This window comes from Protopterus annectens, chromosome 2.part0 (genome assembly GCF_019279795.1).
Source record: "Protopterus annectens isolate FY-2018-M chromosome 2.part0, PAN1.0, whole genome shotgun sequence".
Lineage (NCBI taxonomy): Eukaryota > Metazoa > Chordata > Ceratodontiformes > Protopteridae > Protopterus > Protopterus annectens.
In genome coordinates, this window is record NC_056728.1 from 1,319,136,986 (window position 1) to 1,319,160,910 (window position 23,925).

The window sequence follows — 23,925 nt, forward strand, 5'->3', positions numbered from 1 at the left end:
CTTAGGAGAAGCGTTGTTGGCAGCTTTGGACCTATGCGGTCTGTCTGTTTTTATATCTTTGCATTTTTTCAGAATGTCGGTACTCGGGTGGCTTACCGAAGCCATATCTGGATATTTGAACCAAGTACCAAAATATTTAGAAGTGTAAATAAGCTGACGATGAATAGTTAATTGTTTAAATAAAGCACAAAGATGAATAGTTCATTGTTTAAATAAGGCACAAAACAGACAGCGAGGTACGTCGTGGTCAGGGCCTAAGCAAGGAATGCAGTACGAATGAAAATCTTTGAGGTATTTGCTTTCCACAAGAAATACAATTATTAACTTTTACTGACATCGGTTTAGAGCAAGAAAAAGTTTCCCCAACAGGGTACTTAACTTAATTGAAGACTTCGGTTCTGAAACTACAAAAATTTCAGGAGTCTGCCAATGTAATGGCGTCTGCTGCATGCTTTATACCCCTGACTACCTGGCATCATGGAAGATGAGTCAGCAACCGACGCAGGACCCAAAACTTTGATAATCAAGCCGACTGAGGGCTACTGCAAGCAGATATCCCAAATGTGATGTCTGCAACAGTGAATACACTCGAACATTTACATTTATGGTAAGTGTACACAACTTTACCTTATCAGTACTGTAACAGTGAACCCACTATAACATCTACAGTATGCTGGATTCCTAACGCAACCATATTGTATTTTGTGATTAATGTGTTTTATTGCAGATGAATTAGACAGTCTACTTGGAACTTGTGGAGTTTTCTTGCCATCCGACCACAGCCTGGGTTCACCATGTATGGATGGGCTAGTAGGGTATGCCTCTGCAAACATGAAAAACCTGACATTTTTTAAAGAGCTGCTTGAGATGACACTTGAAGAAAATATAATTTCTTCCTACCACTGCAGGAGATCCTTTCAAAATCCGTTGATGGGAGTGTTCCAATGTCTTTTGGGTCTGTCTAATATATAATATGACTGCACAGGAGTAGTTTTAACAGTAAATTTATGAAGTGCTCATTGTAGGATCATTTAAAGCATATTTAACATGCACGCTGAATGCTAATATTAATTTTGGCAGAAGTTCTTAAAATTCTTTGCCTTAACTTTTAACTTCAGTAAGTATTTTTCCAGTGTTCCTGTTTTCTTTGCTCCATGCGACCACATATACGAAAAAGGTGCTTGATGTAAGTTGCTTGACTGAATTTAATTATTTCTTTGTTAGTTGCTGATGTCTTTTTTTACTGGAATTAAACAGAAAATACATCTACTTGTTGAGAATGTTTGTTATAAAGTATTCGTAATTTTTATTTTTATATTTCCATTGAAATATTTATATATTAACAAGTAAAACTTGCAACATAGCATTTAATGTTCATATGATGCTCAGCCCTTTTTAACCATTGGACTTTTTAAAATGTTTGGAATTAAATCTCTAGAAAGTGACATAGCATTGACAAGTCCAGGGTATTATAGATGTACAGGACAGCATGTGCAGAAATGTAGAAGGCTTAGTAATTAAAAATTGATGCCAAGGAAGAAGTGACTCTTTGTAAACTGACTTATAGGTGGGAACTTCAAATTCTAAGGCTGTGTCCTAGAAGTGATTGATTCTTTCTGTTTTTTGCCAGCCAACAATTATTTTTATCAGTTTTGATGGATGATTTCAAACCTCTCTTGTGTGCATGTCTGTCTGCATGAGTGTCAAGGTTTTAGGTCATTTCTTTTAAAGCATTGAATGGAGTAGGTCAGCATTTTTAGGCGATGTTCCAAAAACCAAATTTCCACCGTAACAGCACAAACAAATGCAATCTGAGAGTCATGCTGCTCAACGCTAGAGGTCTAAATCTCAAGATGCACTCGCTAGAAGCCCACCTCAAAATGGAGAACGTCGACATTTGTGCATTAATGGAGACCTGGTTTATAGAGGCAGAAAGCATCCCTGCACTGCCAAGCTATAATTCATTCCACACCTTTCAGCCTCGGAACATGGCCAGAAGTTCCAAAGTCGGTGTCTCCATATTCATAAAGGATCTGCACACTGCCAGACTAGTAGCCCAACATAATGCATCTGAGATACTTCAGGTGCAACTAACACTGGGTAAGACTGTGATTAAGGTTATAGCCTGCTGTAGGACCCCAGCCATGTCCTTAGACTCTCACTCCGTGTTCCTAAGCACCCTGGAAACTATCAAGGTCCAGCCCAACACTCTCATTCTGGGAGACTTCAATTACCCCTCCATCAGCTGGGAAAATTACTCATGCACCAACTCACTAGCGCAACGATTCCTGGAATTAATCAATTCCAATGCCCTGGACCAGATCAACCTGACTCCACTAAAGGAAGCAACATCCTCAACCTGGTTATCCCTAACATGGGAGGCCATTGCTCTACACCAATAGTCAACTCCTCCCTGGTTAGATCTGACCACAAACTAATCACCATGGAAATATGTATCTCACCCACACCCCCTGCAAAGGTGACCACCCTGAAAAACTTCTCTAAAGCCAACTTTGGGCTCCTGAAAACAGTGGTTAACCTCACAGGTTCAGGCACCTAGGCAGTGAGACATTTCCCTGTGGTACATTTGACTGGGGACATGTGGCTGAAGTGACATTCAGCTGCAGAGAAATATGGCTGTTTGCAAATTCCCTGTGGGTAAAGAGAAGCACACACTGCCTTGCTCACAGCTTTAATAACCAAATGCATGGTGGCAGAAGAAGTAATGAGTGTTGTGCTCAGTGTACAGTACATACTTACGTAACTACAGCATGTAGAAGTGTGCTACAGTAAGGAGGACGTCCTGCAGGCTGCTGTAGTCACATTTATGCTCCAGTATGCATTTTAGGTAATGTTCCCTAGACACTATGAAGGGGGCAGAGTCCACACACACCAATTATAAAGGCACTGCACAGTGTGCACTGCATTTTTACTGCCACTGACTTGCCCTCTGGCCAGCCTGCTGCTGATGCCTGCTGTCTCATGTTCCCTTAGGGACCATGGACATTGTTTTCCCCCTGTGCATTTGGTTATTAAAGTTGTGGGCATGGGAACATATTCTTATCTTTGCCACAGGGAATTTCCAAACAGCAATATTTCTCTGCAGCTAAATGTCACTTCAGCCATGTGAACCCAGTCATATGTACCATAGGGAAATGTCTCGCTGCTTAGGTGCCTGAGCTCTAAATTCATGGCTCCCATGCAAATGGAAGATAGCTGCATGACTGCCGAGTCATACACCAATGCACTGTACGAATACGTACATAAATGCATGGGACGAGCCATACCAAATAGAACCAAGACACTATCCTCCAAATATCAGAAGTCAATCTGGTGGTCCCCAGCCATCAACAAACTCTGCAACAGAAGGAAGAAGCTGTTGAAAAAGGAAGTCCCAAGACTGGAAAAACTCCCTGATTAGCCACAAGAAGAAGCTGAGATCCCTCATTAAAGCCTGCTATGAAGACCGATTTGCAGCAGACACTAAAAACAACCACAGAGATCAGAAACCTCCCCGGTAATACCCAGATTTTCACTGAGTTATTGCACAACGATACCTCCTATACTGAACCAACAGATATTGCCAACAGATTCAGCGCTAACTTTACCCCCCCCCCAAAGGCCCAATCACAGTACCAGACGAATGCCAAGTACCCAGCATTTCTGCATCACAGGTAAAAGCTGCATTTTCCAAGGCCAAAAATATGGCATCCATGGGACCTGACAATGTCCCTGACTGCGTTCTACATGAATTACAAAATTAACTAGCACCACATCTGTGTGCTCTGTTCAATCACAGCCTTACCTCAGGCTTTGTCCCTACAGAATGGTGCACTGCCACAGTCATCCCTCTCCATAAAGGGGGAGCGACAACAGACCCTAGGAATTATTGCCGCATTAGCTTGACCAGTCTATGTAAAGCCGTGGATAGCATCATCATGGACCTGCTTAACAAGGATATAGGCAATCTCCAAACTCTAGACCCCATGCAGTTTGGCTTTGTTAAAGGGAGATCCTGCCTGCTTAACCTGGTTGACTTCTTCAAGGCAGTCACCAAGGCTGTGGATGAAGGTAAGGCAGTGCATACAGCCTACCTCGATCTGCCCAAGGCCTTTGATACCATTCCTCACTCGGGAATTATTGATAAACTCACCAAAATAGGCATCAATCCCTATATCACTAAGTGGGTTGCAAATTGGCTCACAGACCAGACCCACAGAGTGAAAGTAGCAGATTCCATCTCAGACTGCCAAACGGTCACGAGTGGAGTCCCACAGGGATCAGCCCTGAGTCCTCTCTTCTTTGGCATCTACTTCTCAGATGTCCAGGCCAATGCAGAAGGGACTATGGCTGACCAAGATCGCAGACGACTGCAAGCTGGGAACCATTATTAACTCCCCAAGTGATGCTGACATCCTGCAGAAAGGTCTCACTGAGACCAATGACTGGTGTCAGAGCCATGGCCTTAAGCTTAATGCCAAAAAATGCATTATCATTCCCTTTGGTAAAAACTCAGTTCCCACTAATTACCACGTCAATGCAAGCCGACTGAACACAGAAGGTGTAATAAGAGATCTGGGCACCCAAGTCGACAGCAACCTCTCCTTCAACCACCACATAGCCACTGTGGTCAGAAAGTCCTTCTATGTGGCACATCTCATAACCAAGGGTTTTGCATCCAGGAAGAAAGAGGTCTCATTATCCCTCTCTACTTGTACCTCATTAGACCAATCATAGAGTATAATGCCTCATTTAGCATGTACCTTACCAGATACTGAAACAGCTGGAGAGGCCACAGAAGTACCTCACAGAGGATCCTAGACCTTAAACACACGTCCTACATAGACAGACTCAAGAAACTTCAGCTATTCTCTGTCTCTTATCGTCTACTTAGAGGTGAACTCTGTTTGACTTGCAAAAGCCATGTCCGACCCAGCCCTGCTAGAAATGCTATACCTAAAGAAATCCCAATCCCTCCACACCAGATGCTCCAGAGATCTCAACCTTATTACCACAGTCAACAGAACATGCTGGAGGGACAGGTTCATCACCCAGAGACTACCCATACTCTGGAGTAAGCTTCCAGTTCATGTCAAGTAGAGTGCCTCACTAACCCTCTTCAAGAAAAATCTCTATGAGTGGATGGGTAACAGAGAGTTCACCCAGGGGATCACTCCAGTGGCTGTACTGGATAGAGGCACTGGGAGCTAAAGTCGGACGGCACAATGCAAAGGGTACCTTTTAATGGGCTAGGCTTGTAAAGGCTCCAGGGCCATTAGCCTAGTACACACCTATGAACCTGTAAACAGTGAGGGCATACCTCAACCTCTTAGTGCAATAACTCTAGACAAAAAAATAAAAATGAGGGGAACAAAGGCCCAAAATTTGGAAACCCACTTTAAATATTGATTTTATAAACTTAGAAAGCTAAAAGAGTAACATGATGTTCTTAGTGTTTCACTGTTGCAGTCATCAGACTTGGGTTATCTGCCTGCAGGTAGCCCTCATTTGGCCCGAATACCAGAGTCTTGGTATTTCTGCGTCGGATGCTGTCGCTTCTTCCATGACATTAGGTCATCAGGGGTATAAAAGCAGGCAGCTGACGCCATTACATCAGTCTTTCTTGCCGAGGAGGAGCCCAAAGTAGAAGCAGTTTGCAAGTGCCGGTCGGCCACTACCTGAAATTTTCGTTTTTCGAGTTGTTAATCCTGAAGTCTTCTAAAGCTAAGTACCCCATTGGGGATCCTTTTTTTCTTGCTCTAACCAGTGTCAGAAAAAGTTAACAATTGTCTTGCCTGTGGAAAGCAAATACCTCTCAGAGATTTTCATTCTTACTGCGTCATCTGTTTAGGCCCAGACCACAACGTCCCTCGCTGTCAGTTTTGTGCCTTGTTTAACACCTGAACCATTCGTCGTCGGGCTATTTTTGTTGCTAAATTCTTTCGCTCTCGATCTCCATATTCCGAAATGGCTTCGGTAAGCCATCCAACTACCAATCTCCCGAAAAAAACGTAAGGATAAAAACAGAGACGGACCGCATAGGTCCAAAACTGCCGACGATGCTTCCATTAAGCTAGTTGCCAGTACTCAGTGAGGCATCTTTGCAACTCCTGATGCCCACTTCTATGGATTCGCAGGCCTCTGCTGAGACCCATTCAGAGTCCATTATGCCACAAGATGCTTCTTCGCCAGTGGAACCAGCGGATGTCTCTACCTTAGATGGGTCTGGAGCCGCTGTGCAGGCACCGGCTTTTGAGGGTGTTTTCTGACCTACCGATGTTCGAATTAAACAAACAACTTTTTTAGCCAAAACTACCAAGTTTCTTAGGCCCAGAGTACGCACTACGCCTTGAAAACTGATGACCAAAGCGCATGCTCAGGCCTCCATGCCACAAAAACAAATGCTTAGAATAGCTGAAGACCTTATAACGCTAATTAGGGGAAGCCAGCCTTCCCCTGCTAAGAGGCAAAGAATTCATTTGCCTTCAGATTCTACAGACCAGGAGTCCAGTGACTATGACCTTTCTGATTATCAAGACATGCCCTTATCAGCCTATGAGGATTCAGATGCAGAGGAATCCATTCCCTCTGCCTCCCCTCTAGAGGATTTCTCTCTTGGTGAAACCTTGAATACTTTAAGAGAGCATTTCCACTGGGAATGCCAAGACTATCCTCAGTCCAAAAAGAGACTCGGAGAATTTTTAGAGCTACCTCAGCACAGGCCTTTAGCTATTCCTCCTGTCCTGGATGTTGTGGATGATGTTTTCATGGAAACCAGTCTTACTCCAGACACCTTACCTCCGGCCCCTAGGAAACCTGACAAGTACTACCAAGTACCTGATTCCCACAAGTTTCTTTTCAAGAATCCTACTGCTGATAATTTCCCAGGGACCTAAAGGTATTAAGGCTACTACAGCCAAAAATCCTACTTCTTCTGACAGGGATTCCAGAGCTTTAGACAGATGGGGTAAAAAGGTATATACCTCTGCAACTCTTGCTATCAGGACATTGAATTGCCAGTTTCACATGCTGAAGTACCAGCAACATATTGTGGAACTCATTAAACAAAAAATGGTAATATTTCCAGATTGTGCAGAAAATAAATATTTGTGAGAGCTTATGCATTCTGCAAACCAAGTTAGTAAGCATACTTTGCAGTATGGTTTTGATGCCCTAGAAGCATCTTGCAGGGCTGCAGTCACTAGCTCTGTACTGAGAAGACATGCTTGGCTGAAGGAGCAGACCTTGCCAGATCATGTCAAATCCAAATTACTAGACGCTCCTTTAAATAAGGACGTTTTGTTTGGCACCAAAGCAGAAGAAGTTCTTAAAAAGATGGAAGAAAAAGCTAAACCTATGCAAACTGTTAAAGAATTTTTACAAGTGCAACCACCTCGATTCAGTATGCCTTGCCCTTCAAAACAGTGGTCCTTTCCAGCCCCCTCCAGACCTTCCCAAACAAGACCCAGAGGAAAAAGACCACCCAGACTACAGTCTCAGGGTATGCAGAGATCTAAGCAGTGGAGTGCTCCCACCCTCAAATCAGGGAGTGGTAAGCCACCTCCCTATGGAAAAAGTTCACAATGACTTCTCAACTCTACTTCCCAGCCCTACCCAATTGCTTGTGCCCCTAGGAGGAAAACTTGTCATTCATGCAAAAAACTGGATGTCCATCACTCAGGACTGGTGGGTCCTCAACATTGTATCCCAGGGGTGCGAATTCACTGTCAACCTCTAGCGGGTTTCCAGACCTTCCTCCAAATCAGTGGGCAGAGGTTCAAAACCAAGTTCTTTCCCTGCTCAACATCAGAGCTATTCAGCCAGTTCCAGTAGAACAAAGGGGTCAAGGTTTTCTACTCCAGACTATTCCTGGTACCCAGGAAAAAGGGCTCTTGGCGCCCAGTCCTGGATCTTTCAATTCTCAACACCTTCCTGGTCCTCCCAAAATTCAAGATGCTTACCATGCAACAGCTTCTCCCTATGCTAGCCAACGATGCCTGGTTAGTCACCCTAGACTTAAAAGAAGCTTATCTGCACATCCCCATCAGGGAATCATGCAGGAAATATCTACGTTTCAGGGCAGGATCTATGCATTATCAGTTCTCTGCACTTCCCTTTGGCTTATCTACTGCGCCCAGGGTATTCACAAAATGCCTGGCTCCAGCCATTGCATACTGCAGGCAGAGAAATGTCCAAATTTACCCATACTTGGACGACTGCCTGATTCAGGCGGACAGCCAGGAATTGCTGCTTCAGCACCTGGCATTTGTAAAAATCCTTCTCACTTCTTTGGGGTACATCATCAACGAAATGAAATCACAAGTGGTGTCCAGTCAAAAGATTGTATTCCTGGGTGCAAGCTTGGACACTACTTCCCAGATGGCATTTCTCACTTCAGAAAAACAGGTCTATCTGACAGACTACTTCAAGCAAATGGCCACCAGAACCCAGCTAACTGCAAGAAAAATACTGCAAGCCCTAAGGTTCATGGCCAACCAAGTCCATCTACAAGCTCAATTCCTGCCAGGCAAACAAAATTCACTGGCAGACTTCTTAAGCAGAAATCTCCTAGACCCACACACGTGGAAATTGGAGCCCAGCACCTTCAACCTTCTGATCCAGAGGTGGGGGACCCCAGAGGTGGATCTCTTTGCCTCCCCTCACAACCACCATTTAAGCAAATTCTGCACCAGGAACCCTCACAGGAGGGCCTGGAAGGTGGATGCCCCATCCTTTCAATGGGAAAACCTCTCAATCTATGCCTTTCCCCCTCTGCCCCTTCTCTCAAGAGTACTACTTAAGATAAAAGAAGACAGGCCAAGGACAATTCTGATTGCCCCGGACTGGCCACGCCAGCACTGGTACCCACTCCTGCGCAGCCTGACTGGCACATACACCAGACCCCTCTGTCACAGGAGGAGGGACAGATTTTGCATCCACAATTGCAAACCCTAAATCTTGCAGCCTGGCTTATTCCTTGAATACTCCACCAGCAACCCTAAGTAAACAGGGGCTGGACGTCATACTTGAAGCCAGAAGGCCTAGTACTAGGAAAAGTGGAAAAGATATTGTTCTTGGATTCAGTCTAAAGGAAAGGACACAGCAGTGCCCTCTTTACCTCTAATCCTGGATTACCTAGCAGAGCTACTCCACAGAAGCCTAGCCTTCTCCTCCCTTAAGATTCATGCCTCCGCCATTTTGGCTCATTACAATACTGAGCCCACCTCTATTTTCTCACCCTCTCATCAAACAGTTTCTGAGAGGGGCCAACATCTTAAGGCCCCAAGGAGAGCACTCACCCCTGCTTGGGACCTTAACTTTGTACTGGAAAAGCTCACGCTTCTCCCTTTTGAACCTGCTGCTTCAGCAGAGTTAAAATTCCTCTCTTGGAAAACAGCCTTGCTTCTAGCCTTCACTTCAGCTAGAAGAGTGTCTGAGCCACAGGCACTGATGGCTGTGGAACCCTTTATTATCTTCCATGCTGACAGGGTTTTCCCTCAGGACTAACCCATCCTTTATGCCTAAGGAGGTGTCCAGTGTGTCCCTAAACCAATCCATCCATTTGCCAACCTTCTTCCCTAACCCTCAGAATAAAGGGGAAAGGATCCTGCACTCTTTGGGTGTGCACAGACAGCTCAGGTTCTACCTTGATAGGACTAAGCCTTTCAGAAAATCTGACCAGCTGCTAGTCAGCTTTGCAACAGGGGCAGAGGGCAGGGCCATTTCTAAACAAACCATTTCCAAATGGATAGCACACTGCATTCATTTCTGCTATAAGCACCATGGAAAACCAACCCCTCAAGGGGTCAGAACACATTCCACTAGGGCTACTTCTACCTCTGCAGCATTTCTCAGGGGAGTCCCTACCAGGGACATTGTGGAAGCTGCAACCTGGAGATGTTCATCGTGTTACCCTGCTGCAGTCATCACACTTGGGTTATCCTGCCATCAGGCGGTCCTGCAGTCGGCCTGAATTCCTAATGGTATTGGTATTTACTTTTTACTGGTGGTGGTTTCCACACCATATACTAGCTCCCTATTTGTAGGCTCCTGACATTTGGGGCAAGAAAAACTGATGTAATGGCTTCGGCTGCCTGTTTTTATACCCCTAACGACCTGACGTCATGGAAGAAGCGACAGCATCAGATGCAGAAATACTAAGTCTCTGGTATTTGGGCCGACTGAGGGCTACCTGCAGGCAGATAACCCAAGTGTCATGACTGCAATAGTGAATACACTTGAACATCTACATTTATGGTAAGTGTACACAACTGTACTTTTTGAATTAGCATGCATTTTATGAAGGATATGAAATCTGAAACCCAAATGCCTGTCATTATTTAGTGACGTCAATAGGCAGTGATTTGCCAGAAAACCACAATTTTTGAGGAACATACCCAAACTAAGGCAAAAATCTTGACATTTTGCAAGACTCTGGAAAGTTGAGAGGTATAGGTGAGGCCAACCTTCACATGGAGGCCCAAACTAGGCCAGAGATGTTGTGTATCCTAACAGTTCAGTATTAATGTTATGTGGGATCTGACTGAACAGAAAAGTATACTAATCAGTGAATGTGTATTTGATAGGAAATCTGTACAAAAATAATCTTTGAATCCAAATCTTGATTATTTCAAATATGGGAGTGTGCTTGAGTGGCGTGGTCCATTTTCTGTGCAGTGTGGTCTCTCTTTTTTTTTAGGGGGGGGTGCAAAGTACTTTTGTAATATCTAGGTAAGGCTCAAAGATATAACGGCAGTTTGAAAGAGGCTAGCTCTCATAAATGGCATACATTTGATGATCTTCATGTTTCACTGTTGCAGTCATCACATTTGGGTTATCCCTGCTGGGGTAGACCCCGGCCGACCTGAATACTAGAGACTTAGTATTTCTGCGTCGGTTGCTGTCACTTGAAGACTGACATCAGGTCGTCAGTGGTATAAAGGAAGGCAGCTGACGTCATTACATCAGTCTTTCTTGCCGTGGAGCCCGAAGCTGAAGCAATTCTCACGAGTGCCGGTCAACCGCTACCTGAGTTTCGTTTCCGAATTAAAGTTGAAGTCTTCAAAAGCTAAGTACCCCATTGGGGATCCTTTTTTCTTGCACTAACAGATGTCAGAAAAAGTTAATTGTCTCGCCTGTGGAAAACAAATACCACACTGGAACTTCCACTCCTACTGCATCACTTGTTTAGGCCCAGACCACGACGTCCCTTGTAGTCGGTTCTGTGTTTTGTTTAACACCAGAACTATTCGTTGGGCCTTTATTGTAGCCAGATATTTCCATTTACATTCCTCAAATTCCAATATGACTTCCGAAAGCCATCCGACAGCAGACCTTACGAAAAAACATAAAGATAAAGACAGCGACAGACCGCACAGGGCTAAACCTTCTGACGACGCTACCCCCAAGCTGGTCGTCAGTCCTCTGGAATTCAGTGAGGCACTTTCGCAGCCCATGATGCCCACTTCATTTAATTCGCAGGCCTCTACCGAGACCCTTTCGGAGTCCAGTATGCTGCAAAACTCTTCTTCGTCTAAGGATCCTGCGGTCATCTCTACCTTGGATGGGTCTGGAGCCGCTGTGCAGGCACCGGCTTCTGAGGAAGTCCTTCACAACACCGAATCCAGACATAAACAGACGCCTTCTTTCACTGCTACCATTCTTTCTAAAACAGCTGAGTTCCTTAGGCCCAGGGGTTGAACCACCCCCAAGAAACCGACTTCCAGACATTCTTTGGCACCTGCTCCTTTGCCTCCATCACAAATGCTTAGAATGGCAGAGGGACCTTATCATGCTGATTAGGGGAAGCCAGGACCACTCCCTCAAAAATAAAGAGATCTGTCTCCAGAGGTTTTGTCTGAACAAGAGTCAGCTGTATCTGATTCATCTGACTATTAAGACATGCAGCCCCTCTCTACATATAAGGATTCTGATGCAGAGGAATCTATTCCTTCAGCCTCTCCCCCAGAGGAGGTTTCCTTTGGCGAAACCTTGCATACCTTAAGGGAGCATTTCAAATAGAGTCAAGACTACCCGCAGTCTAAAAAGACTCTGAGTTCCTGGACCTTCAACAGCAGAGGCCCTTAGCCATCCCCCAGTCCTAGATGTAGTGGATGATGTCTTCCTTGAATCCAGCTTGACTCCAGACACCCTCCCCCCTGCTCCCAGAAAGCCAGACAGGTACTACAGAGTCCCTGACTCTCAAAAATATCTCTTAAAAACCCAACAGCGGACTCTGAGGTCATTACTCAAGGCCCAAAAGGAGTTAAAGCTACTTCAGCTAAAAATCCCACACCCTCAGACAGAGATTCCAGAGCACTGGACAGATGGGGTAAAAAAGTATACACCTTAGCTGCTGTTGCTATCAGGGCACTAAATTGTCAGTTCCATAGGCTTAAATATCAACAACATACCTTGGAACTCCTTAAACAAAAGATTACAGGAGTTAATGCACTCTGCTGATCATGTAACTAAACACACTTTGTACTGTGGTTTTGACGCCCTAGAAGCTTCTTGCAGGGCAGCAGTCCCTGGATCTGTCATTAGAAGACATGCATGACTTAAGGAACAACCCCTGCCAGATCATGTCAAATCAAAATGGTTGGCTGGACCTTTGCACAAAGATAACTTATTTGGTACTAAAGCAGAAGAGGGGTTAAAAAAGATGGGGGAAAAAAAGCAAAATCTATGCAGATTGTTAAAGATTTCATACAGGTACAGTCCCCTAGGTTCAGACATTTTCCTTCCAAACACTGGTCCTTTCCTGCACCTAGTAAACAGGGCCAGCGTAGGCCTTGTGGAAACAGACCTCCTAGACAGCAGTCCCATGGGTTGCAGAGATCTAAGCAGTGGACTGCCTCCACATCAAAACCAGGGAGTTCTAAGCCACCCCCTTATGGTAAAAACTCACAGCGACTTACCCCCTCCCTACCTCGCCTCTGCCCACCATCACATACCCCTAGGAGGAAAACTCTCCTTTCACTCAAGCACCTGGGCCACCATTACCAAGGACCAGTGGATTCTGAACATTGTCTCAGGGGTACAAATGCTCCTTCCACACCCTTCCAACCCCAAAAGGGTTCCCAGATCTACCACCAAAACAGTGGGCAGGGGCTCAAAATCAAATCCATACCCAGCTCTCCTTGGGAACAGTAGAACACTTTCCCGCAGAGCAGGTAGGCCAAGGCTTCTGCTCCAGACTTTTTCTGGTACCCAGAAAAGAGGTTACCTGGCACTCCATCCTCAATCTAGCCATTCTAAACGCCTTCCTGGTGATCCCAAAATTTAAAATGCACACCCTCCAGCAGCTGCTACACATGCAGTCCATGGATGCTTGGCTAGTCACCCTGGACCTAAAAGAGGCCTACCTCCACATTTCCATCAGGGAGTCCTGCAGAAAATATCTTCGCTTCAGAGCAGGATCTCAACTCTTTCAGTTCTCTGCACTTCCCTTTGGCTTATCTACTGCTCCCAGAGTTTTCACAAAATGCCTAGCTCCAGCCATTGCTTTTTGCAGACAAAGAAATATTCAAATTTATCCCTACTTAGACGACTGCCTTATTCAGGCAGGCAGCCAGGAAAAGCTGCTCAAAGACCTGGTCTTTGTAAAGAACCTACTAACCTCCTTAGGGTATACAATCAACGAAAAATCCAAACAGGTACCCACTAAAAGGATCATCTTCCTGGGAGCAAGTCTGGACACAGCATCCCAGATGGCATGCCTAACACCAGAGAAACATAGTTTCCTATCAGCTTACTTCTCTCAACTGGCCGCCAGGCCCCAGCTTTCTGCAAGGGAAATCCTGCAAGCCCTGGGGTTCATGGCATCTTGCATACTCCTTATTCCATATGCCAGACTGCATATGAGGAAACTTCACTGGTACCTAAAGAGCCTTTGGTGTCAACACTCTCAAGATCTGGAAACTCTTCTACCTATTATTCCTTGCCTGAGGGAGACATTTCTTTGGTGGGCAATAGCCTACTCCCACAACAAGGGGCTGCCCTTCTCCCCAGACCCTCACCACATACTCATCATACTACGCTTGGGGTGCACACCTGGACAGCAGGTGCATGCAGGGCCAATGGAACCCCCAGCAACTCCCCCTACACATTAATCTAAAAGATGATGGCTGTGCACCAGGCCTGGATAGCTTTCAAACCCCTTCTCTCTCCAGGGGTTCTCCTGATCAAAACAGACAACACCACAGTGTTGTGGTACATCAACAAGCAGGGAGGGACTCACTCCTACCCGCGTTGCAGGCTGGCCATGACCCTTTGGTTCACAGCCTCTTCCATGCATCTACACCTGTTAGCATAATACCTGCCAGGCTCTCTCAACTCACTGACAGACCAATTAAGCAGAAAACTGTTGGACCCCCATGAGTGGCAGCTCAACAGAAACACCTTCTTACTAATAACTTGGAAAAGGGGAACCTCTGCGTTCGACCTCTTTGCCTCCCACACCAACCATCAGCTCAGCAAATTCTGGTAGCATCACTGCATGGCATGGAAAGTAGATGCCCTGTCCTTCCCACTGGGTAAACCTCTCGGTCTATGCCTTTCCTCCCCTACCTCTCATTCCCAAGGTACTGATCAAAGTAAGGGAGGAAAAACCAAGGACCATTCTCATAGCTCCAGACTGGCCCAGAGAGCACTGCTACCCCTTGCTGCGCAGCCTGTCCACACTGCCCCCATGGAATCTTCCTCAGATTCCCAACCTCCTAACCCAGAGGGAAGAGGAATTCATGCACCCTCAATTGCAGACACTCAGTTTGGCAGCTTGGCTTATAACATAATCCCTGACCAGTCTGCCCTCTTCAGTAAACAGAATGTTCATCGTGTTTCACTTTTGCAGTCATTACTCTTGGGTTATCCTGCTGGCAGGCTACCCGCAGTCAGCCTGAATTCAAAAGTCCTGGTCCGGCGTCTGTTGCTGTCGCCTCTTCCCTGACATCAGTGCGCCAGGGGTATAAAAGATGCAGCCAACAACATTTTCTTCAGTCTTTCTTGCCGCGTGATGCTCGAAGCAAAAGCAGTTCGCAAGTGCCAGTTGGCCGACTCCTGAAATTTTCAAATCCAAATTTCAGAACCGAAGTCTTCATTAAAGCTAAGTACCCCGTTGGGGAAACTTTTTTCTTGCTCCAGACCGATGTCAGAAAAAGTTAACAATTGTATTTCTTGTGGGAAGCAAATACCTCATAAGGATTTTCACTCTTATATTCCTTGCCTAGGCCCTGACCACGACGTTGCTAGCTGTCGGTTTTGTGCAAAATTTAACCAACGCACTATTAAGCGTCGGTTTGATTTTGCATTTCATTACTTTGGCCGAAAGTTTAATTATATAATGCTGTCGGAAGAGCTGACGACCGGAGTTTACAAAAAAACGCAAGGACAAGGAAAAGGATAGGCATCCAAGGTCCAAAACCGACAACGAGGCCTCCGTTAGGCCAGTCGCTGGTTCGTCAGTTCTCAGTGAGGTGCTTTCGCAGCCCCTGGCGCCCGCTACCTCAGAGCCACAGGCCGCTTCCGACTCCCACGTGGAGCCGACTGGGCCTCTGGATACTCACGGTATTGGACACTCGGTAATCATTCCCTCAGATGGGTCCGGAGCCGCTGAGCAGGCATTGGCTTCTGAGGGTGTCTTCAGACCTACACAGTTATATGTTAAACCATCTTCAGCTTCAAAGACAAAGACTAAAGCAGCTCTAAAGACAAAGAAACAAGTACACCATTCTCCTACTCAGACTTCCATGCCTAAAAACAGATGCTTAAAATGTCCGAAGACCTAATTACTTTGATCAGGGGTTCCCATCCCCCTCCTGATAAGAGGCCTAGGCAAGAGACAGAATATGATTCTTCTGATCAGGTTTCTGTTTCCTCTGATTCCTCTTCTGAACAGGATTATTCTATTCCTCCCTATGAGGATTCTGATGCTGAAGAATCCATTCCTTCAGCCTCTCCTCCTGAGGATTATTCTGTTGGGGAAACCCTGCATACCATGAGGGAGCATTTCCACTGGGAGAGCCAATATTACTCAGAATCTAAGAAAAGGCTCAGAGACTTTCTGCTACTTCCTCAGCACAGACCCCTTGCTGTTCCACCTGTTCTAGACATTGTAGACGATGTATTTTCAGAGTCGGCCTGTTTCCTGACTCTTTACCCCCTGCAACTGCTAAGCCAGACAGATACTACAGGGTCCCAGATTCTCATAAATTCCTATATAAAAACCCTGCTGCTGACCCAGAAACTATCTCAGGGTCCCAAAGGGGGCAAAGCTTCCACTGCAAAAAACCCTGTCCCCTCTGATAGGGATTCTAGGACACTGGACAGATGGGGGAAAAAGTTTACACTTCTGCTATCTTGGCTGTAAGGGCTTTAAATTGTCAGTCCATATGCTTAAATATCAGCAATACTTAATGTCACTGCTTAAACAGAAAATGTTGACAAATTCTGAATGTTCAGAGAACAAGGAAATGCAGGATTTATTGCATGCAGCTGAACAAGTGGGAGAGCATACTTTGCAATGTGGTTATGATTCACTGGAGGCCTCTTGCAGGGCTGCTGTTACAGATTCTGTTATTAGAAGGCATGCTTGGTTAAAGGAACAGAATCTGCCTGATCGTGTTAAAGCAAAATTATTAGATGCTCCATTACAGCATGATACTTTGTTTGGTGCTAAAGCAGAAGAGGTGTTGAAGAAAATGGAGGATAAAGCGAAATCCATGCAGACAGTTAAGGATTTCTTACAGGTACAGCCACCCAGATTTAGCAGGAATTGGTCCTTTCCAGTGTCAGACAGGCCACAAAGAGGCAGATACAGATGTCCCAGAGGCAGATCCCAGCCCCAAGGCTCATACAGGCCTAAACAATGGGGTGTTCCTACCTCCAAAAGCGGAGAAGACAAATCACAACCTTACAGGAAACAGTCCCAATGACTTTCCTCTGCCAGATCCAAGCACTTTTCTTTTGGCAGCCCCCTTAGGGGGAAAACTAGCACTTTTTTCACCAAATTGGCAAATGATTACCCAAGACAAATGGGTCTTGAACTTAGTGTCTCAGGGCTACAGGTTCCATTTTCACACCCTACCAAGGGCAAAAGGTATGCCAGACCTGCCACACAATCAATAGGCAGAGGCACAAAAGCAAGTTACAGCCCTCATGGACATGAGAGCCATTCAACAAGTACCACAACAAGAGCAGGGGCAAGGATTTTACTCGAGACTTTTCTTAGTGCCCAGAAAGGACAAAACCTGGAGACCAATACTGGACCTGTCTATACTAAACACATTTCTGGAGGTTCCAAAATTCAAGATGTTGACTCTACAGCACCTACTGCCCATGCTGGGCAAGAAGGCTTGGCTCGTAAGTTTGGACCTAAAAGAGGCATACCTGCATGTCTCAATCAGACAATCTTGTAGAAGATACGTCAGATTCATAGCTGGCTCAATGCACTACCAATTCTCTGCACTGCCCTTTGGCTTATCTACTGCACCCAGGGTCTTCACAAAATGACTGGCACCAGTAATTGCATTTTGCAGACAAAGAGGAATTCAAATATATCCCTACTTGGATGACTGCCTTATTCAAGCAGAGAACAAAGACATTCTTCTAAAGCATCTGGCGTTTGTAAAAAGATTACTAATTTGCCTGGGGTACACAGTAAACGAAAAGAAATCAAAACTAGTACCCTCTCAAGAGATAATATTCCTGGGTGCAAGCGTAAATACAACTGCCCAGATGGCTTATCTCACGCCAGACAAACAAAGGCAACTGACTTCTTACTTCAAAAAGTTGGCAACAAAGACCCAGTTATCTGCAAGGAAAATCCTGCAGGCCTTGGGCTTCATGGCATCCTGCATTCTACTAATTCCATATGCCAGTCTGCATATGAGGAAACTACAATGGTATCTAAAAAAGTGTTTGGACTCAGCATTGCCACAGCCTGGAGACAGTAATTACCCTCATTCCCTGCCTGCAACAGGAGTTTCGATGGTGGGCACAGGCCTGTCACCACAACAAGGGTCTGCCATTCATTTTACCCACAGCCAGGCAGACTGACAACTGATGCATCAGATTATGCCTGGGGGGCCCATATGGCAGGAAAATGTATTCAGGGCACATGGCCTGCAAGCCAGATGCATCTTCACATCAATCAAAAAGAGATGCTAGCTGTTCAGAATGCCCTGACAGCTTTCAAGGATCTACTTCATCCAGGACAGCTACTGATAAAGACAGACAATACTACGGTCATGTGGTACATAAACAAGCAGGGAGGCACACATTCCTACCCCCTCTGCAGACAAGCAATGACCTTATGGGACACAGCATTGACTTATCAAGTTTACCTGCAAGCACAATTCCTGCCAGGAAAAACAAATACTCTGGCAGACGAACTAAGCAGAAACCTCATGGATCCCCACGAGTGGAAACTGGATCCACAAGTCTTCAGCATGATAACAAGGAAATGGGAATGCCCAGACAACTATTTGCCTCCCCTCACATCTGCCAATTACATAGATTTTGCACAAGGATTTATCACAAACAAGCATGGAGAGTGGATGCCCTATCCTTCAGCTGGAAAAATGTAACAGTATATGCCTTTCCTCCACTGCCTCTCCTTCCCAGGGTACTCCTAAAGGTTAGACAAGCGAAGCCAAAAATGATACTGATTGCAGCAGACTGGCTACGCCAGCACTGGTACCCAATCCTAAAGAGCTTGTCTCAAGGTCCAGTATGGATATTGCCTCAAACTTCTCACTTGCTGACACAACAAAACAATCAGATCCTGCACAGCCAACTCAGGACCTTAAATCTGGCAGCATGGCTGATAATGTAGCCATTCAGAACACTCCTCTTTCAAAAGCTGTTATGGATGTTATCTTGGAGGCCAGAAGGCCCAGTACCAGAAAATCTTATGCAGAAAAATGGAAGAGATTCTGTGCTTGGAACCAGGAACAAGGCATTGACACGTATGTACCAAATATCCCTCGGATTTTACAATACCTAACTGAGATACTGGACAAAGGCCTTTCCTTTTCATCAATTAAGATTCATGCCTGTGCCATTTCAGCCCATTACAATACGGAACCACCTATCTTTTCTCATCCTTTAATAAGGCAGTACCTCAGAGGGGCCAAAAACATCAGGCCTCCAAGGAGAGCACCAATTCCGGCATGGGACCTCAATTATGTCTTGGAAAAACTCACACTGCCTCCTTTTGAGCCATCCTGAACAACTGATATAAAATTCTTATCCTGGAAAACAGCTCTGCTCCTAGCAACAACCTCTGCAAGACGAGTGTCGGAGTTTCAAGCACTCATGGCTGTGGAACCTTTTATCATTTTTCATCCAGACAGGGTTTCTCTGAGGACAAACACAACATTTATGCCTAAGGTGGTGTCCATTTTGGCCCTTAACCAAACCATACACTTGCCTACCTTTTATCCAAACCCACAGAACAAGGGTGAGAAAATTCTGCTTTCTTTGGACATACACAGGCAGCTACGCTTCTACTTGGACAGAACTAAAGCTTTCAGAAAGACTGAGCAACATTTAGTGTCATATGCTGCAGGATCACAAGGAAAGGCCATCTCAAAACAGACTATTTCTAAATGGATAGGCCATTGCATCCGTTTCTGCTATTCTCAGCATGGCAAATCAGTGCCTAAGGGCATTAGGCCTCATTCTACCAGAGCAGCAGCCTTCCTCAGAGGAGTACCAATCAAAGACATCTTAGAGGCTGCAACTTGGAGTTCAGTGCACACTTACAAAGCACTACCACTTACCTCTTTACTCTAAATCCAGAGCAGGCTTTGCCACTACAGTTCTGCAGGGCCTCACAGCCTCTCCTAATCCTGTTTAGCTCAGCCACCCATCCTCAGCTTTGGGATTCAACCCAAGAGTAAAACATGATGAACATAGTACAGTTGTGTACCTACCATAAATGTAGATGTTCGAGTGTATTCACTGTTGCAGTCCAGGCTACCCTCCCACCATCCCCCTTTATTTTGCTGGGGTTTATCTGTACTTCTCTATTCTATACAACCTATGTGGTGTATTTGCTTGTAGATGAAGGAAATGTTTCTTTACTGCATGTATGCTTATTGGCATAATATATTTAGCCTACCCTTTTGGGGGCACCTGACATCTGGGGCAAGACAAACTGAAGAAAATGGCATCGGCTGCATCTTTTATACCCCTGGCGCACTGATGTCAGGGAAGAGGTGACAGCAACTGACACTGGACCAGGACTTTGGATTTCAGGCCGACTGCGGGTAGCCTGCCAGCAGGATAACCCAAGAGTAATGACTGCAACAGTGCATACACTCGAACATCTACATTTATGGTAGGTACACAACTGTACTTTATCGATGTTACCCGAGAGGCCAGATGCCCTAGCACCAGAAAGTCTTATGCAGATAAATGGAAAAGGTTCTGCACCTGGATCCAGTCTGAGGGGCCCAATACACCACAGCCCTCCATCCCTCTCATCCTGGATTACTTAGCTGACCTACTGCACAGTGGTCTCACTTTTCTCCTCTATAAAATTTCATGCCTCTGCTATTTCATCTCATTTTCCCCACTGAACAGCCTCTTTTTTTCACACCCTCTGATCAAGCAATTCCTCAGAGCAGCTAACAACTTGAGGACCCCAGAAGGGCACCAACACTGGCTTGGGACCTTAACTTTGTCCTGGAAAAGCTCACCTTACCTTCATTCGAACCAGCTTCTTCTGCAGAGGTAAAATTTCTCTCCTGGAAGACCGCCTTCCTCCTGGCCATCACTTCAGCCAGAAGAGTCTCTGAGCTGCAAGCACTCATGGCAGTGGAACCCTTCATCATCTTCCATGCAGACAGGGTATCCCTCAGAACTAATCCATCCTTCATGTCCAAGGTGGTATCCAGTGTGGCTCTCAACCAATCCATCCATTTGCCCACCTTCTTTCCTAACCTTCAAAACAAGGGGGAAAGGATTCTCCACTCTCTAGATGTGCACAGACAGCTCAGATACTATCTGGACAGGACTAACCCCTTCAGAAAAGCTGATCAGCTGCTTGTTAGCTTTGCTTCAGGGGCAGAGGGAAAAGCCATCTCCAAACAAACCATTTCCAAATGGCTAGCACACTACATCCATTTCTGCTACAAGCAGCATAGCAAGCCTCCCCCAAGGGGGTCAGGACCCACTCCACCAGAGCAGCCTCCACCTCTGCAGCATTCCTCAGAGGAGTCCCCACCAGGGACATCCTGGAGGCTGCCACCTGGACATCTGTTCACACCTTCACCAAACATTACCACCTGCCTCTCTTTTCTAAATCCAGGGCAGGTTTTGCCTCTGCAGTCCTGTAGGGCATGCTAGCCAGCCCCTAGCTTACTTGACTGCCTCCACCCATTTCCTCAGCTTTGGGAATCTACCCAAATATGATGACTGCAGCAGTGAAACACGAAGAACATAGTACAGTTGTGTACACTTACCATAGATGTAGATGTTCGAGTGTCTTCAGTGTTGCAGTCCTGGTTTCCCTCCCTCCTTCCCCCTTTTTTCGTTTTATTACCCTCCTTCCTTGTTCTCCTTTCCTTTCAAGGGACATATTGGTATTTTTTTCCACTGATGGGGTCCTGCCACCAGATGTTCATCGTGTTTCACTGTTGCAGTCATGACTGTAGGGTTCTCCCCTGCAGGCAGGCAGTCCTCGGTCGGCCAGAATCCCAAAGTTTGGGTCCGGCGTCGGCTGTTCAGCCATGCTCCCTGACGTCAGAGCGCCAGGAGTACAAAGCTGACAGCCGACGCCATGTTCCCCAGTCTTTCTTGCCGTGCGGTGAGGTCGGCTGACTCCTGACAATTTTTTCTAAACGAACTTCGGTCCGAGGACTTTCTTCTCCTACTCAAAGCTAAGTACCCCGTTGGGGAAACTTTTTTCTTGCTCCAGTCCGATGTCAGAAAAAGTTAATTGTATTTCATGTGGGAAGCAAATACCTCATAAGGATTTTCATTCTTACTGTATTCCTTGCTTAGGCCCTGACCACGACGTAGCTAGTTGTCAGTTTTGTGCTAGATTCAATCAACGTACAATTAAACGAAGGTACGATTTTGCATTTCATTACTTCCGTAGGCGTTTTAATTACAAAATGTCGTCGGATACGGTTCCGGCTACCGGAGTTCACAAACGAAGCAAGGACAAAGACAGGCCTCCGAGGTCCAAATCAGACGATATCGTACAAGCAGAGCCAGCTTCAGGTTCGGCCGTCGTCAGTGAGGTGCTTTTGCAGCCCCTGTCGTCAGCCATTTCGGAACCGATGGCCGAAACGGACACCCACGAGGAGCCAACTAGGCCTCTGAATATTTCTGTTGCAGGACCTTCGGACAATTCCTCTTCGGATGGGTCCGGAGCCGCTGTGCAGGTACCGGCTTCCGAAGGGGTTTTCAGGCCTACTCAACTTCTAATAAAGGCAAAGCCAAAGGCAAAGACTCCTTCCAAATCAAAGACTGCAGTCCAGGCCTCTTCTGATCCAGCACCAAAGTCTCAGAAACAGTTACTCAAGATGGCTGAAGACTTACTTACTATGATTAGGGGTTCACATCCCCCTCCAGATAAAAGGCTAAGGCAGGAAGTGTATTATGACTCCTCTGATCAGGCTTCTGTTTCTTCAGTTTCTTCTTCTGAACAAGAATATTCTTTCCCTCCTTATGAAGATTCTGATGCTGAGGAATCCATTCCTTCAGCTTCTCCCCCTGAGGATTTCTCTTTTGGGGAAACTTTGCATGAAATGAGGGAACATTTTCACTGGGAAGGACAGGAGTACTCGGAATCTAAGAAAAGACTTGGGGATTTTCTTCTTCTTCCCCAACATAGACCCCTGGATATTCCTCCTATTTTGGATATTGTGGATGATGCTTTTTCGGAGGCTGACTTAACTCCCGACAGATATTATAGGGTTCCTGATTCCCACCACTTTCTATACAAGAATCCTACTGCTGATCCTGAAACCATTTCTCAGGGCCCTAAGGGGGTTAAGGCCGCTTCTGCTAAAAACCCCATTCCCACTGAGAAGGATTCCAGCTCTTTAGAAAGATGGGGCAAAAAAGTGTACACTTCTTCTACTTTATCTATTAGGGCTTTAAACTGTCAGTTTCATATGCTGAAATACCAGCAATTTCTTCTGTCTGTTTTAAAACAAAAGTTAACTTCCATTTCTGCCTGTGCAGATGATAAGGAATTACATGACTTAATGCATGCCACTGAACAAGTTGGGAAGCATGGTTTACACTGTGGATGTGATGCCTTAGAGGCTTCTTGTAGGGCTGCTGCCTCTGGCACAGTCATTAGAAGGCATGCATGGTTAAAGGAACAAAACTTGCCAGATCAAGTAAAAGCTAAACTATTGGATGCTCCTGTTCAGCATAATGTTTTGTTTGGATCTAAAGCTGAAGAGGTGATAAAGAAGATGGAGGACAAGGCAAAATCAATGCAAACGGTCAAAGATTTCTTACAAGTGCAGCCACCCAGATTTAGTAGGAATTGGCCCTTTCCCAATTCTGACAGGCCTCAGAGGGGTAGGTATAGACGCTCCCGAGGAAGTCCTCAAACACAAGCCTCTTATAGACAAAGACAGTGGACTGCTTCCACCCCTAGGGGAGGAGAGGACAGGTCACAAGCTCATAGAAAACAGACTCAATGACTTCCTCTGTTGGGCTGCAGGAACTTCTTGCCTGGAAGCCCCTCTCGGAGGAAAACTCTCTTTCACCTAAATTGGACTCTCATAACCCAAGACAAGTGGGTTCTGGATGTGGTTTCAAGAGGTTACAAATTCCATTTTCATACCCTACCAAGACCAAGCAGATGGCCGGATCTTCCAAAACATCAATGGTTAGAGGCCTTAAACCAGGTGGAAGCTCTCTTGGCTATGAAAGCCATAGAACTGGTTCCAC

At 45.7% G+C, this 23,925-nt stretch overlaps 1 protein-coding gene across 2 annotated transcripts in view; it reads left to right on the top strand.

Annotated features, from left to right (window-relative positions):
• The window catches only part of TMEM33 (transmembrane protein 33), a 943,213-nt gene that overhangs the window by 428,836 nt on the left and 490,452 nt on the right, over positions 1 to 23,925 (top strand). For both annotated transcript variants that reach the window (XM_044061509.1, XM_044061510.1), the window contains exon 4: positions 1,119 to 1,186. In XM_044061509.1, the coding sequence (XP_043917444.1) occupies positions 1,119 to 1,186 (68 nt within the window). The remainder of the gene's footprint in view (positions 1 to 1,118; positions 1,187 to 23,925) is intronic.